This window comes from Scomber scombrus, chromosome 11 (assembly GCF_963691925.1).
Source record: "Scomber scombrus chromosome 11, fScoSco1.1, whole genome shotgun sequence".
NCBI lineage: Eukaryota > Metazoa > Chordata > Actinopteri > Scombriformes > Scombridae > Scomber > Scomber scombrus.
The window spans coordinates 14,446,174-14,462,248 of record NC_084980.1 but is presented as its reverse complement, the minus strand read 5'-3'; the positions used below and the strand labels follow the sequence as shown (position 1 = coordinate 14,462,248).

At 41.4% G+C, this 16,075-nt stretch overlaps 1 protein-coding gene across 1 annotated transcript in view; it reads left to right on the top strand.

Moving 5' to 3' along the window:
- Positions 1–16,075, top strand: part of LOC133990927 (glypican-5-like) — a 99,876-nt gene that overhangs the window by 9,087 nt on the left and 74,714 nt on the right. The window contains 1 exon segment of the mRNA XM_062429352.1: positions 14,432–15,135. Within this exon segment, the coding sequence (XP_062285336.1) occupies positions 14,432–15,135 (704 nt within the window).

Below are 16,075 nucleotides of genomic sequence, written 5' to 3'. Positions count from 1 at the left end.
ATGGCTTCACTCCCCCCCTCTTCCCTTCCACTGTGGGTTTGGCAGCAACAGGCCTGTTGAGAAGGATCAGTGAGGTTAGGCAGGGAAAATGAGGGTATACAGGCCTTGTTCTCGGCCTTAAGCGTTTGGTGGAAGATAGTCTGCTTTGTCATTATCTGATCCTGCTCTCAGTACAGCAAAACACTTACTGGAACCCTTGAAAAAAAATATGGTACTTTTGGGGAGTGAAACAGTCTGTGCACTGTTATTATTTTTGTTTGCATTCTGTTTGTTTGGTGTTTATTTCTTGGTGTATTTTTAGTTGTGCCACCTCTTTGGTAGCCTGGTCAGTTCATATGTCTGAGTTCCGGATAAACAAGGCTCTGCTGTAGATACAAACAACAAGGTTTCAGCAAGGTCTTGCCTGCCAAAGGGTTTTGTACTACATCCAGCTGAATCAAGCATTACAGTAGTCGCCCAAAATTGTCCTCCTTTCTCTAGTAATTGCAGTGTCATTTTTATAATTTTAAAATTTCCAAAACAGACAATGTATCCTCCCTAAAACCTCCAACACAATCCCACAGGATTGGAGACATGCTTTGAATGTTTTTAATGTTACATGAGTTTCTGTACCATGCAATTAGTTTTATAAGGCAATGGACAGCTTAGATGCAAGCCAACACTACTGGTGTTGGTCTCCAATATGGAAAACTAATATCATATGTGAATGGATGCTGTAATAGAGAATGACTTAGGTCAGAAAACAGTAATGGAGAATTTATTATTTTCAGACGTTGTCATGGAAATGATTACTGTCATGTTTTACTTGTACATGTCATCTGGATATCAGGATATATGTGTGGTACACAGTGTCCTTCATCCTACAAATGAACTGAAATGTGAAAATACAGTCCCTTCAAACGTTATAGGTGCCTATGTAGGTGTTTACACAGACCTGGAGATAAACCTTTTGCAGCTTTGTTACAAGCAGGTTACATGAATAGAAGTAACTGTGTTAGAATAGTGTTTCTGGTATTCATCCACTTCATCATCATTAAGATCTTTCCCTTCTTACCTCATGTCTGAGCCTGTCTAGAGAATGAAGATCAGGTGTTCCACATGTCCAGAAAAGGCCAAGATGGAAAATAACAATGGAATAACAATAGATACCGAAGAATGATGGCAATGATGGTGCCGAAAATGGTGATGTCACAAGTCCTCAATTTGCAAGGCCTTCTAAGGACAGTCTCTGTGCTGTCTGAGTGCCTCGAGAGGAATGTGAAGTAGCAAGTGGCTCATATACCGCATGAAGTAATGAGTATATGACTTTGGCTGATACCATTGATACAGTTATTCACACATTGGATAGTGGAAAATTGTTAGCAAGTAGCTTTCTTGTCCTAGCCCTAATGGTTCGTGTCTGCTCAGTTGCACCACATGCAGTTCAACAGAGCCAGTTGTCTGCAGGCTAAAAAACTGCTGCTCTTCATCTGTTAATCTGTTGTTTATTTGATAATTCTTTCATGATGGAACCAAGATTTTCTGTACAGCTTTCAGTCTGCCTGTCATTCACTTCATACCATGAATTTGGCAACCACAAGTCCTACTTTATATGCGTCTGTGTGTGTGTGTCTGTGTGCATTTCTGTTTTTCCTGAGTATTTTTCTTGATACAGTTTAGCTTTTATTGTTTTAACTCAAAACCACTTTTGCTGATTGTTGAGATTTAGCAAAAAAACACATGTCCATTAGAAGATAGATGGTATATGTGTGTGTGTGTGACTGCATGTATGTGTGTTTTTGTTGGCCTGCCCTTGTTTTGACAGCCCTAAAGGCTCTTATGTGTTTTGTCATGAGTGGGAGTTGTCATGTCATGAATATGACCCCATAATCACAGACCACATTCATGAATGCTGAGGGGCTCCTTTTCACAAAATCATTATTCTGATACTGTATTAATGTGATAAAATCAGTTTATTTTTATGATGCTAAATTAACTACAAACTTGTAGGCATTCTCCCGATGTTGCAGCTTTTACCCTGTGACTACCATACTCTAAGTCCTGCAGGCACATTCATCTTTTCACCCCCTTCCTCCTTGGTATCTCATCCCTGCTGACAATGTCCATTGTGTCTGTCCTTTCTTTTCTCCTACCATTCAGCTTTTCCAAAACATACACACAGATACACCCAGGCCAGCCCCTCTGGTCTCTTCTCTCTCCCTCCCAACACACAGACAAGCAGACTCTCCTAATCCATGCCATAGTAGATAGGTAATGAGTGTTGGGGCCTGATGGTGGGTAGGTGTCAACCACAGAGCCCAGTCTAAGCTGGGGCAGCTTAGAGTTGCCATCATGGGCTTTGGCCTGTCAGCTTGTTCCAGCCAATCAGATCTGTAGTAATCTGACTGGCTGCACACCTCTCTGTGGCCTCCGGATTGGCTGAGAGAAAGTTGAACAGATGGACTGGCCGCCAGAATATGTTTGGGTCTTTGTTTGTCTAGTTAAGCTGTAAAAACACTTTTAGTGAATTCCAACAGAGCCATTTAAAATACTTCATACTAATACTCTGTGAACTGAACTTGTTGGCAAACTAGTGAGGCTGTGTTTGAGCATTGTTTACATATGCATCTTTATCATTGTATTTATGTGCACACATATGTACCCAAGATATGTGAGCATGTTCAGTATTTACCACTCTCGATAAGTCACCATGACCACCTCAGGCCTTACGTTGTCCTCACAGGAGTTAACAAATGCTCTTTAGAGAAATGTATTCTCTTGACCTAGATAGTTCTCTATCATCAATGAAAGTGCATTGCATTTAAAACTTTAGTTGTCCTTCAATGAAGTGACAAGGAGTACACTTGAGAAAGTGCAACAGAGTGAGAGAGACAGAGAGAGAAAGAGACCATGACAAGGACGGTGCCTTTCCTCATTGAGGTGACATAATTAGCTGATCCATGTCTCATCATCCCGGAACTCTCCAGACCCTGTGTCCTGGGAGACAGTCTGTGTGTGAGTGTATGGAAGAGACAAAGTGATCGAAACAACGACCTGTTAATGGCAGAATGCAGAAAAGAGGAATCAGGGAGGTGAGAATTGGTAAAGGAAGAACAAAAGAAACCCTGGTTGTCTGGTTGGTTTCGCCCCCTGTGACTGTTGGTCTCCGCGGGATTTCATAGGTGGTTGAGTTCAACCTACTGTAATTGTCTCTTTACCCCTTAGGGATTAGTAGTCTGCCTGATTGCTTGTTTGGAGACAGTAGACAGTTTGTTCTATGTTTGCTTTCCTTTTTTCTTTTTTTTTGCACCCCTTCCTCAAGTTTCTCATTCACCCTCTAGGTATAGACAGACAAGGATACTTAGCTTTATTATTTGTAAGCCACCACCAGATGAAACTTTCTTCACTTTGACTGTCAGGATCATCCTGGGTGGCTCACAGAACACATCCTATATAAAGGCAACTGTCTGTTTAATTAAACAGTGATGATTTATATGTGCTTGTGTGCACAATTTGTGCAGGCATGTCTTTATATGTGTGCAAGTGATAGGTATGATGAATCACTTGGCTGTCACGTTCTATTGTCATTCTTTGCAAACAACTGGAACAAACTACCAGCAGAACTGAAATCAGCCCAAACTGTGAACATTTTTAAATCCAGGTTAAAAACACTTCTCTTCTCCTGTGCTTATGATTGAGCTCTTTCAAAGCACTTTAAATGTTAATCGTTCATTTGCACTGTATGTCCTTTTAATGATTTTAAAGCAAATCATCATTTTATGCTGCAACCTTATATTTAATGCTCTATTCTAGTCTTTTATTTCTCTCTCTTTCTATTTTTCTGTACTTTGTTTTTATTATTAGTGGGATCTTTTCAGCCTTTCCTCACTCACATCATAGTGTTTTTTTTTCTTCTCCCACCATGCCTGCATGTATTTTTCTCTGCAGATGTTTTGACCGACAGAGTTATTGCTCTAGAGGCTGATGCTTGGACACAGGATGACATTGCACTGCACCATGAGCTCATGCTCAAATTAGGGAGGATATCCGGAATCCATCCCTACACGTCTCATTTAATCATACAGGGCGGAGAGAAAACGTGTTTATGGACCTAATAGTGGAGCGAATGCATTGTGTATTTAAGTGTGAATGTGTGAGTGTCCTCAGCATGTTTATGTTTTAACAACGCCGTTCTAGTCTCCAAAGTAGACATGACACATAAGGGCAGGATGAGTTTCCTTCAGAGTTTGCAGGACTTGGGCTCACTGGGGAAAAGAGGGAAAGAACAAAGGAAAGGAGGGAGCAGAGAGAGGAAAAGCTCAAAGCCTATTGCAGTCATGAAGTCACACTCAAAGCTTCCTTAATTACCTCTGTTTTTCATCTGCCCCTCTCACCTTAGCATGAATGTGTGAGAACCCAAAGGAGTTGGGCCAAAAGAGAGAAAATGGGAAGGAGGGAGGGCTGATGGTCAAAGTATATTTCAGTGAAAGTGTGCACAGGTGTGTTTGACTGTGGTTTTATAAGGAGTGTGTGTGTGTGTGTGTGTGTGTGTGTGTGTGTGTGTGTGTGTGTGTGTGTGTGTGTGTGTGTGTGTGTGTGTGTGTGTGTGTGTGTGTGTGTGTGTGTGTGTTAAAGCATGTTGATTCAACAGGTTTTTGACCTCGAGATCCACTGTGTACTGCTGATCATTCTCCCTCTTTCTTCCTGGGTGTCTCTCTGTCTGTGGCCCATGCTTTGTCAGTATTGGTTGCTTAACAAGAGCATTATGGTACTAGGGTGGGCACCATGCCAACAGCGTGCTTGCTGGCATGTGCACTACAGGGAACCATCATGTCTTAAAGATAACCCAGCTGCCAAGAGCATGCTCAACAGAATAAAACTATAAACACAAAAATCTCCCCATTTTCTTCACCCCAAAACTTTCCTTTCATTTCTTTCTTTGCTGTTTCATCTGCCGACTTACCAACCATACACATGCTCTGCAATAAATGTCTAAACTAATATGAAATCTGTGTCGATTAGCCCGCTGCCAGAAAGTACATCAATAATTTTACATCACTAAGAAAAGAAAAGAAAAAAAGAAAAGAAAAAGAAAATCATATCAAGATAAATTCCCCTTTATTCCTCGCCAACACCATCTCTTCTCACACGGAATGATCTTCTGACACAAGCTCACAATTGCAATTTCTGACACGGCCTTTCCACTAGCTTCAACAAACACTCTTAGTGTAGACTAAGCTTCATCAGTCTTACTACTATTGTATGAGCACAATAAGCTTGATGTCCAGGAAGTTTCTTAGTAATCAGATAGAGTCGCATCTCCCGGGGCTTGTTCTCTGTCCAAGAGAATTTGGATTTTCTGGAACACAATCTGTCTGTCTGGCTGATGGGATTTGTACTCAACTGCTGCTGATTGGTCCAGCCTGGCCTTTTCCTGTATCCTGTCTCCGCTACACCCGTCCTTCCCAGACTGATCCCACAAGCCATAAAATGTGTGTAGGCATGTGTGTAAGTATGAGATCCAGACGTCTCTGTGTGTGTGTGTGTGTGTGTGTGTGTGTGTGTGTGCGTGTGTGTGTGTGTGTGTGTGTGTGTGTGTGTGTGTGTGTGTGTGTGTGTGTGTGTGTGTGTGTGTGTGTGTGTGTGTGTGTGTGTGTGTGTGTGTCTATAGCAGCAGGCTGTTCAAATTCTTATCAGAAAATCTCAGATGAACCAACAAAATTGACGGACTATATAATAGTTCCCCTTATGTTTAAATTTCCACATACCTACCTTTACTCAGTGTAATAAAAGGAGTTATTGCTAAGGGAAATGATGGTAGCCAAAATAAGGTCATGCTAGGAGAATTGAGTGAGTACTGGCGAGAGTAGTCGAATATGTCAGTGAAGGAGAGCTGCTTCCATGAGACACCTGTGGGAGAACAGGGCGTGTGCTTAATATGTGCTTTTGATGCATAAGTGGATGAGCATCTTGATATACATGTCTCTGTGTAATGTGTGACTCACACTGCTACTTCAGCCCAAAGTAGGTTGGATTTCCTCCCATCTTTCCCCACAAACTCACTTCATCAGTCCCCCATTCAAGTCCACTTACTTTGCTCATTACACCCTGTGTAGGACTCTCTTCTGCCGCTTCTCCTCCTCTCTCCTTGCCTCTGTGGCTCCTAGCACACCATTAAGGAGTCCCTACAGTAGGCTTCATTCACTGTTCCTCCAGTCGTTCATCCATTTCCAGAGGACCAGAGAAGTAGGTACAACAAATGAGAGGAATGGATAGACAAAAACAAAATGTTACTCTGGCCCTTCCCAGCCTTGTCCTGCTTATATGATCCATGATGGATCTATTTGAACAGAAGGTTCACATTGGTCTGCTCTTAAATCAACCACAACAAAGTCGATCACTGGCAAATGTGTAATACTTAAGTTGGATTCAGTAATATCATGGAATTTGTCCTTTACAAATATTTTTTTATGTATTGATGATTGATAATATGAATTTTCCTTTCATCCCACAAAATGGTGGAAGCATTTTTGTGTTTTTAATGGCAGAAGGGATTAAGCCTAATACAAAAGTAGTAATGGCCCATAATTGAAACAATCCATAAGTGACCCTCTGTATGGCTGATTCATAATAAAGCTGAAAAATGAAACACCTGCTGAGAAAAGTGGAAAATTCTTCAGTAGACTGCCTTTCATCTCAGATTCCTTTCACACCTCAGAATCCATTCAAGGGTCTGTTTCATGTTAATCATATGTTAGCCTAAAAGTTTCTTTTCTGCCTTCACAGGCTGTCATCGTCAAGTTTTCACTTACATCAGGGGTTATTACAAGGGTTTTTTTGCAAATCACAGACTGTCATTAATATGGCCACATTTTGAAGGAAATGCCTCCAGTCTATTAGATTCACTTTGTAATTATTCAGTCTGAAGAATAATGAACCTCAGTCAGCTGATTTGATTTTGGAATCTACAATTTCCTTGTGAATGTGCATATTTTACAATGTTCCAGGCTGCAAAACAAAATTTTATTCCTAAACTGAATCTCTGGGGGAAAACATATGTATGTAGCAGTCATTGTAAGAAGTAAAGAAGATATGAACCAAGCAGGGAACTCCCAATCTAAAAAGTGAAGCCAATGCAGAAGCGATTCCACTGGCTCCAAAAAGAAGTCAGATTGTATGGAAGTCGAAAGTTCTCACTTGATTTATTACTTCAGTAAACACATTCCTAGTGAGTTTGTCTCAATCGCTAATTTCAAGTTTTCTTTATCATGCATCATGATGTTCATTTTGTAAATGATGGTCTCATTCAGAGTTAAACATGATAAAGCAGGGTATGCTTTTGGGCATGTATATGTTGTGTTTGACAAGTCGCTACCATGGCAATGATGTTGGTAAGGCAAAATAACAAAGGCGCAGACTCAGAGTATGGTTATTTATTTGTTGTGTACTGTTAATGCAGTGTCCATGTTGTGTGTTGTCTGTATGAGTTGATTTGGAGGGAAATTAGTTTCCCATTAGGGATTAATAAAGCTGTCTATTAATAAAGCTGTCTGGTCCAGTCTAGTCTATTCCTACTGTACTTGTGCAACTGGCATACTTCTTGTTGTAGTTATCAGTGGGTGCAAAAGCTTTTTGTGTTTGACATCCTGCTCTGTGTCTTAGCACTACATTATATCAAAAAAGAAACTGTGATTTATATACCAATAAAAAAAGAGACATGGGGGGTCAGTGTAGACCTGTGGCCCCCTTAATGCAGAGGACCAGAGGTGCTGTCCATCAGTCTGTCAACAGTTTTCCCCAGGCTGGCCTTCGGCATACCCCCCTTTATGGTATTAGCCATTTGAACACTCCTCCCTCCCTCCCCTGCTCTTCTCTCGGCCCCTCACCCTCTGCCCCAGTGTTCTGTCTCCTCTGTCCCCGTCTTATCGTCTGCTCATTCCCCTGCTTCGATCATGTTTCCCTACTTTGGCCAGAGCATAGAGCAGTGATCACCCTCTGCCCAATCTCCACCTCTACCCTTCCTCACCTCCGCCTTTCCACCACATTATAGCCCTGTGCACCCTGAATGCCCCCGGCATCTGTGGAATTGTTGGAAATGTTTTAGGGTTTTGATATAGCTGGGCTGCCTTTTTAATTACTGGAATGCTGTTGGAGTGACGGGGATCTTGCTTCTCCACTCTCTCTGTTCCTCCTCCTCCTCCTATTCCTCAGCCTCCTCGTGCCATCTCTCTTAAGCTCATTATCCCACCTGTTAACCCACTGATAGGACAAGGCAAGCAAATTGGGATTTGTGGCAGGGGTTAGCTGCAATATATGAACACACATTTGTGATTGCATGTGTAGGTTTTCTAAGGAGCTTGTGGAGCTACAGTGTTTTTGGCAGGAGTGCAGCTCTCCAGTTCTTGCAGGTCAAATTTGAGTGAACAGCATATCTGTACCCGTTGATGAGTCATGCTCCCACTTAAGACTTTAGATGTGGGTTTTTGCCACACAAGTTAATGAATCAACAGATTGATTCATTGACTTATTAATAGTTTATTACCATTAAACTGTTTGCTGAAAGGTTAGAGGCTGAGATATTGTATGACATTGCAGCTCTCCCTTGTAACCTAAGATGACCAGTGCTGCGTGGGAGATCTTTCTATGTGCAGTATTCCTACTAATTAAAACAAGGATATGTAATCTACACACGTGTCACTATGTCACATATCTGTGTGGTGACCTGTCTGAAACCCAAGCCTGTGGCAGGATTAAAATGCTTTGCCTGAGAACTTAGTTGGTCAGGTCCAGTCAGGACTGATTGCCAAGATATGGCCCACAGCTCCATGGTATGAGAACAGTGTCTCCTACCTCATTATCACAATATTAAATCATCTCCAGGCGCGCGCAAGCATGCACATATATACACATACATACACACATACCTCATATGCACATATAGACCTACATGCTAGCAAGCACACAGACTCAATCACATACCTGCACTCACTAAAATGCACTCTCACCACAGAATAGTTACATTTTATCACCTAGTGCTATTTCACTGTTTTAATAGATACGTGTAGTTCTGCAGCTGACCATGATCAATTGCCCATTTTTTAAAAATCAAAGTATGTGCATTCACATGTGAAGTAAGGTCAACATCTTAAAACTTCTTTTTATGTTTATACTGTTTACCTATTGTGTCATTTAGCAGATATATATGCTGCAATTTTTGGTTCATGCTTCAGGGAATGCTTACTGGTCATATTGTATAATCAGACTCCGCAGCCCCTGTTTACACACTTACATATGACAGTCTGTGCAGACTATCTGGTGCCACATGTCTGTTTTGAGTTTTGGCAACTCAGCTGTGATACTTTGGCCTTGGGTACCTACTTACATTGTAACAATACTGCTCAGAGTCACAGACACATACACGCAATTCTGAAGTGGCTTAGAGGTCAGAGACCGCTGGGTATCGAGGGCGAGGGACACTACACTTGTACTTAGACCATAGAGCTGCCACTGTGCTTATTCTGACTCAGTTGAGGCAGCTTCACCATAGTGACAATTTAGCTTTAATTGTGCCAGTAAAACACTGGGTTGCCATGCAGAATGTAAAGTGGAAATAGCCTCTTATGATTAAAGCCCAGTGATTTCAGAGAGTGGCCTTGGCATAGTTTTGGTGGAAAGATATGGTGTAATATCCTAGCCCAAAGTCATAAATACAAACCCAGTTTAGGCCACTGTAGGACAAGGGCCTCCTCTACATTGTCACCACTGCCTTTATCCTTTTAATACATTGTTTATTCCAAGCAGAGTGTATGTCAGATTAGTCCCACAGGACGACAGACAAAGCAAGCCTGTTCATTTATTCCTGTATAGTTAGCTTGAAATTATGTGCTTTGAATTTCAGTGTTTTTTGGACTTCCTAGCAAATTAAAGATAATTGCTTCATGCAAAATAGCCTCAATTCAGACAGACTTCATTTCCCAAGAGGCTTACTGAGGGGAGACTGTGACATGATAATGATAGCCACCCACGACTGCGTGTCTGAATAGAGTGTGGTCAAATCCAGATTCAGACACAGTCGTCACACAGTAGACTCAAACCCACTTGACTATCATGTAATGGTAGTTAGGACCTTAAAGGCTGTCTTTGGTTTCTTGTTTTTTTATTCTCACCCTGTTTCCTAGTATTGAAAAGTGCAGAGAAACCCACAACGATTGTACTTAATTTATCACAGAATGAGAAACCAGAACCATTTGAGCATGGGAGAGAACTTGTTTCAGAACAGAGAAAAACGGATGTAGAAAATGAACGAATCATGAGATCAGTTTTGTCAGAGTTAGAACGGTGGACTCTTGTCTTTTTCTGTGTATTCAGAGGTGGACATGTTTGAAGTTGCAGCAATGGAAAGACAGGGACTCAAGAGGCCAAATGAATCCAGATGTCAGAGCATGTTCATGAGGTGGAGTCCACTCGTACAGTAGTTGTTTTTCCTTGTTCAAAAGTTCAGTTGCTTCTTTTCATTCCATTTTTTCCTGGCGATCTCCCACTCTTTCTTCCCTTTTTTCCTTTCGTGTTCTCTCTCTATGCCTCTCTTAAGTACAGAATGTCTTATGGTTTTAATGATCCTGACAAACAACCCTCTGACATATGTGCATCCAGTCTTGAAATACTTCTTCTTGAGAAAACTTGAGGTGTAGATTAGTCTAGTTTTGTTTTAGCCCCCGCCACGCCTCACAGAGTAAGACTATACCATGGTATTTCTAAGCATGATAATTTTATAATAACATTATGTAATGCTGTGTAACCTAAGCCTGTGGGTGCATCTTGTGGTGTAAATGTCCTGTGTCTATTGAGCCTCGCAGCCTGACTGGCAAGCAAGCAGGCAGACCTCACACTGGTACCAACTCTGAAATCCCACAGGTTTAAGAGACACTGAAGTGGAACTGAAACTGTAGCTTCACAACTTATCTTCCAATTTTATGCTAATTCTTCCCATTGCCTTTCTTTCTGTGTCATTTGTGTCTCCTCTTGCTGTGTCTCTAGCCACACATCTCGGGGTGTCTTTCCGACTGCTGCCAGACTAGTAAAGTCAGTCTACGACTTGCCTCTAATATTCCCTAATAGACCATGAATTCTCGTGTGTGTCTGCTTCATTTCTGTCTCACACAGTCGTGCTCTTCAAGACCCATTAAATAGGTTACAACTTTAACTGCTATGTGTGTGGGACCTGTTCTGATCATGACGATGGTGTTTTCTGGTGCATTACAAATGCGTTGTGCATTTTACTGGCCAGTTGGGAGTCCCCGTGTGTCACAGACAGCGGTCATATTAGTGCAGCTGTTGAGTAGGACATGACTGCTGTTATCCTTCTGTCTGTGAGCTAGGAGGGGCTGGACACACACAGACGCACACACACACACAAACATATGACATATTGGTAACGATCATTTTACTTGGATAGATTTAGAATGGGTAATGTAAATTAATATCTAAGTGTTAACACCAAGCAAACTGATATTTATACATTTAAGCCCTCAGCACATGATTGATTACAATTGTTTGGCCTGTAATGCCATATGCATTACTGTCATACGTTTGGGGTTTATCTTCAGTTTGTTCATTTTGTGTGTGTGTGTGTGTGTGTGTGTGTGTGGTGGGGGTATTGGCATCCTCCTTCTCCAGTCTCAATTTCTCTACAGTTGCTACTGCGCCTTCATGTCCTGGCATGCTTTTAAGCTGACATCACAACCCAGAGGAGAGTGTTGTGTCCAAGACATGCAAACACACAAACGCATGCGCGTACACACACGCACACGCACACGCACACACACAGTGGGAATTGGATAGAGGGTTATAGGATTAAGTGGATGTGTAGTAAAGGAGATGGGGGGATAAAAGGATGAGTTGGCTGTTGGTCGAGCATTTTTTTTTTTAAACATTTATTACTATAACATGAGGGAAATTAATGGCAATGACAGAGCTGGGGACTCGGACTCGCGACTCGGACTCGAGTTGCACTTAAGTCTCACTAAACTGTGACTTCAGACTCGACCTCAAAAGACTTTAGACTTGACTTCGACTCGAGGCTCGAGACTCGCGAACAACCTTTATTTCATGTTATTATTATTATTCTCATTATTTATCTGTCATTCATCTTTTTGTATGATCTCTGGCTCTGAGCTAGATGTAAACACCAACGTCATGCCACGCGCATGCGCCGTGTGTGAAGCGCGCATCTTCAGTATCAGACATTGACAATGGCGAGTGCGACAAGTTCAGCAGGAGTGCCTCAGATCATTACGTTTGGATACAATGCCTTCACACTCCCGTTTTCCCTGGTTCTCCCATATTTCGAAACCATCTCCCGCCGCCCTCCCGTCATTTCTCCCGTAATTGACAAGCCCCAAATTTGTTTGTTAATAATAATAAGAAGCGCACAATAGCAAAGGTTTTATTTTGAAAGCTCAGACAGGAAACCACCGCAACTCCGTTATTTAGTGCCACTAACTTAGTGGCTCCGCTACTAATTATTAAAAAACACAACGTTGCGTTAACTATGGTCATTTTATATATATATATTTTATAATATCCCCACACATTCCCTGCTGTGTGTTGTGTTAAGCAGCAGATAAAAGGCAGCTTGGAGAAAAAAATAATGAACATGTGTTTGTACCACAGTGTTAAACTGCAGTGCAGTGTTTCTGTGATGTTGTTCATGTTTTGTTCATTTTGTTATATTTTACAACATTGTTAAAATAATTATTTTTTTGTTGAAGAAAATACAGTTATGGAATTGAAATAATTCTTAGTGTATGTTTCTTCACATCACATTGCAGTAGATTCTCTATAGTGAACCTACAATTGATACATTTTCATACTGTCCTATATCAAGGTCTAGGTCAAGGTAATAGCCGAAGGTAGATTTGGTAACAGTTTCAGGAGAGGGCATCTCAACATACAAACAGATACATACATACAAACTTCAGTGACAGCACACCACAAAAACAGACATGGGCAGGTGCTCGCAAGGCTAACTGATCAGGATGAAGGATTGTACAGCTCTAAGGTCAGAATTTGAATTTGATTTAGTGTTGCCGAGAGACTTGAGACTTGACTCGGACTCTTGACCAGAGACTTGAGACTTGACTTGGACTTGACCCTCAAAGACTTGAGACTTGACTTGGACTCTAGCTCAAAGACTTGAGACTTGACTTGGACTTGTAAAAAATGACTTGTAAACAGCTCTGGGCAATGAAAGTCAAGCTTTTTTTTCAACTTTTTTTTCCTAGTACGGTCTAGACCTGCTCTATATGTAAAGTGCCTTGAGATGACTTTTGTTGTGATTTGGTGCTATATAAATAAAGGTTGATTGATTTTCCCTGCCTCTCCATTATTTACTCACAGTCAGTATTTCCACTGCGTTATAGTAATTTGCTTAGCAAGAAGTAGCACTTCATTGGCACTAAACAGTTTCTGCACTGACATTAGGTTTGGGCAGTATCTCTTTTTTCATGCCTTTATACGTTCCTGACATTTCACCAGGGTCAGTGTTAGCTTAAAAGGAAAACATTCTGAAATAAAACAACTGTCACGTATGGTTCATCCGGTACCACAGTGGAAACATGGCTGAATAAATGGCAGATGAATATCAGCTTCAACAAAGAAAAGTCTTGTGAATTCACCACAATCATAACAAATCACGAATATATCATATTTTGGCTAACGTTTTCAACAAAGCTAGTCAGTGAATCACTGCTTCTGTAGTCTTCACTTCTCTTGCAGTCAACGAGAGAAAATGCCTCCCATTGTAACCCACATTGTGGTCAGAGGGGGCATTACATGCTTCCTTCAAGTGCTCCTCGTAACCTTCAGGTGTACTCTAGATGTACTTAAGTGTCTGTGTTTTTGACGATATTGAAAACCATACCTTCAGGATTTCTAAATACATATCGTAATACCGCGATACCGCCCAAGTCTAACTGACATCATTGATTGCTTTAGAGCTTTCACTTGCACAAGGAAATGACATAAGACCTGGATGACTCAACTGTTTCAAGTCTGTGTGTGTGTGTGTGTGTGTGTGTGTGTGTGTGTGTGTGTGTGTGTGTGTGTGTGTGTGTGTGTGTGTGTGTGTGTGTGTGTGTGTGTGTGTGTGTGTGTGTGTTCGTCTTAAGACATACTTACTGGGGTGGTAACTTCATACACAATGATATCCAACTGCAATATAGGGAAACATGACACTGGTTTCTCAGCCCAACTTACTGACTCACAAGCCTAGCTTAGTTGACTAGGAGTCAGGGTTTGGATATACATATGTTGTACATTTCATGAAAAGCTTGTATATCATGTCATCAATGATTTTCAGTATTCCTTTCTTATATGAAATGAACTAAAATCAACATTTGTCATCATTCCTTCTATCTCTTATCTATGTGTTTTTCTGTTTCTCTCTTTGTAGACATGTTCCAGTACCTTCTATCCTTCTCTCAGGGCCACCTGAGTTCTCTGTTGGAGGGAACCTACTCATCCCTGTCCCGCAACGCCCTGCCCCATGTAAACCAACTCTTCTCCTCGCTCTCTCTATACCTCCGCGGGGCCAACGTCTCTGTGGAAGCGACAGTTCACCAATTTTTCAACAACCTCTTCCCCCTTGTGTACACAAGGCTCATCAATCCAGGCATTGAAGGCAGTGCGATGGTGGGCAGCGAAATGGCTGACTGTCTCCGTATGATCAGGCAGGATGTCAACCCTTTTGGGCCCCATGCAGCCATCATGGCTCAGGAACTGGCTGGGGCAATGGGCGCTGGGCGACAACTGGGCCTGGCCCTAGAGGAAGGTCTGGAGGTGATGAATGCCACTGAACATTTGAGCCTGAGCAGAGAGTGTGTAAAGGGCCTGGTGAAGATGGTCTATTGCTCCCACTGCAGAGGCTTGACGCTGATCAAGCCATGCGTGGGTTACTGTCTGAATGTAATGCGAGGTTGCTTGGCCAGCGTGTCAGAGCTGGATCAGCCTTGGAGGAGGTATACCAGCTTGTTGGAGCAACTAACTCATGCCATGGCTGGGCACCACAGCCTGGAACTAGCTCTACTGGGAGTCAGAGGGCACGTTGCTGAGGCCTTGGTCTACGCACAGTTTCACGGTCTACTCATCACAGCCACAGTGAGTACACACTGGGGAAACATAGATCAGGAGCTTTAATGGCACATGCAAAAGCCTCCAAACCTTTTTGTTTAACGTCTTTGTTTTATACATGTACCTTGGCAATGTGTAATGTATTGATTGGAAAGGTTTTGCAGGCTGCATGTGGGTTATGAGCTATTTTTTCCACCAATGCAACAAAGAACCCTGCACACTACATTAATATTTGCACAGTGTTGAAACTATTCAGACAAAAATATTGTTTATACAAAAAAAAAGAAAAAGAAAGAAAATGAAATAAATCTTAAGTCTACTCCAAAGAAATGCAGGCTGAGCTGATAGAGACATGGAGGCATTTTCCAAAATGGCAGCTAAAAATCACATTTGTTAGTTAGGTTGTGACTGCGAGAAATATTACAAATTCTTCATTGAATGTGACGAAAATGAACAATGAAATGGGGATTGGATATACTTGCCTGCTGTGAGTGCTACCATATGCCTCATGTTATATGCAGTCATAAATTGGATGTTCTAAGTATGAGGTCGGTTTAATGAACGACTGCCAGACAGTTCTTTAAACTGAATACTGTAGTTAAATCTTGAGTGAAAATTGTGCTTTTGTCTACACCGAATAAACATAACAATCAATTTAGTTGGTAATTGTGTTTAATTTTGCAATTTAACACTGGCTTTAAAATTACAGATTAAATCTTCAAAATGTTCACCTAATGTTGCATACATTTCTGCATAAAAAGTAATTTATAATCTAAAATCAGATTTGTCAGTAAATTCTACCATAGTTGGGAGGTTGAAGCTAATGTGGAAGTACCTTTAAAGTGCAATGCCACCAGTGGCTGCTAAATGCTGGCTCCAATTGACTCCAATTCAAAAAGTGCCAACTCTTCAGAAGTCAATAACTTTTTTTAACATGTCATTATGGTCCTTATTACTCATTAGGATA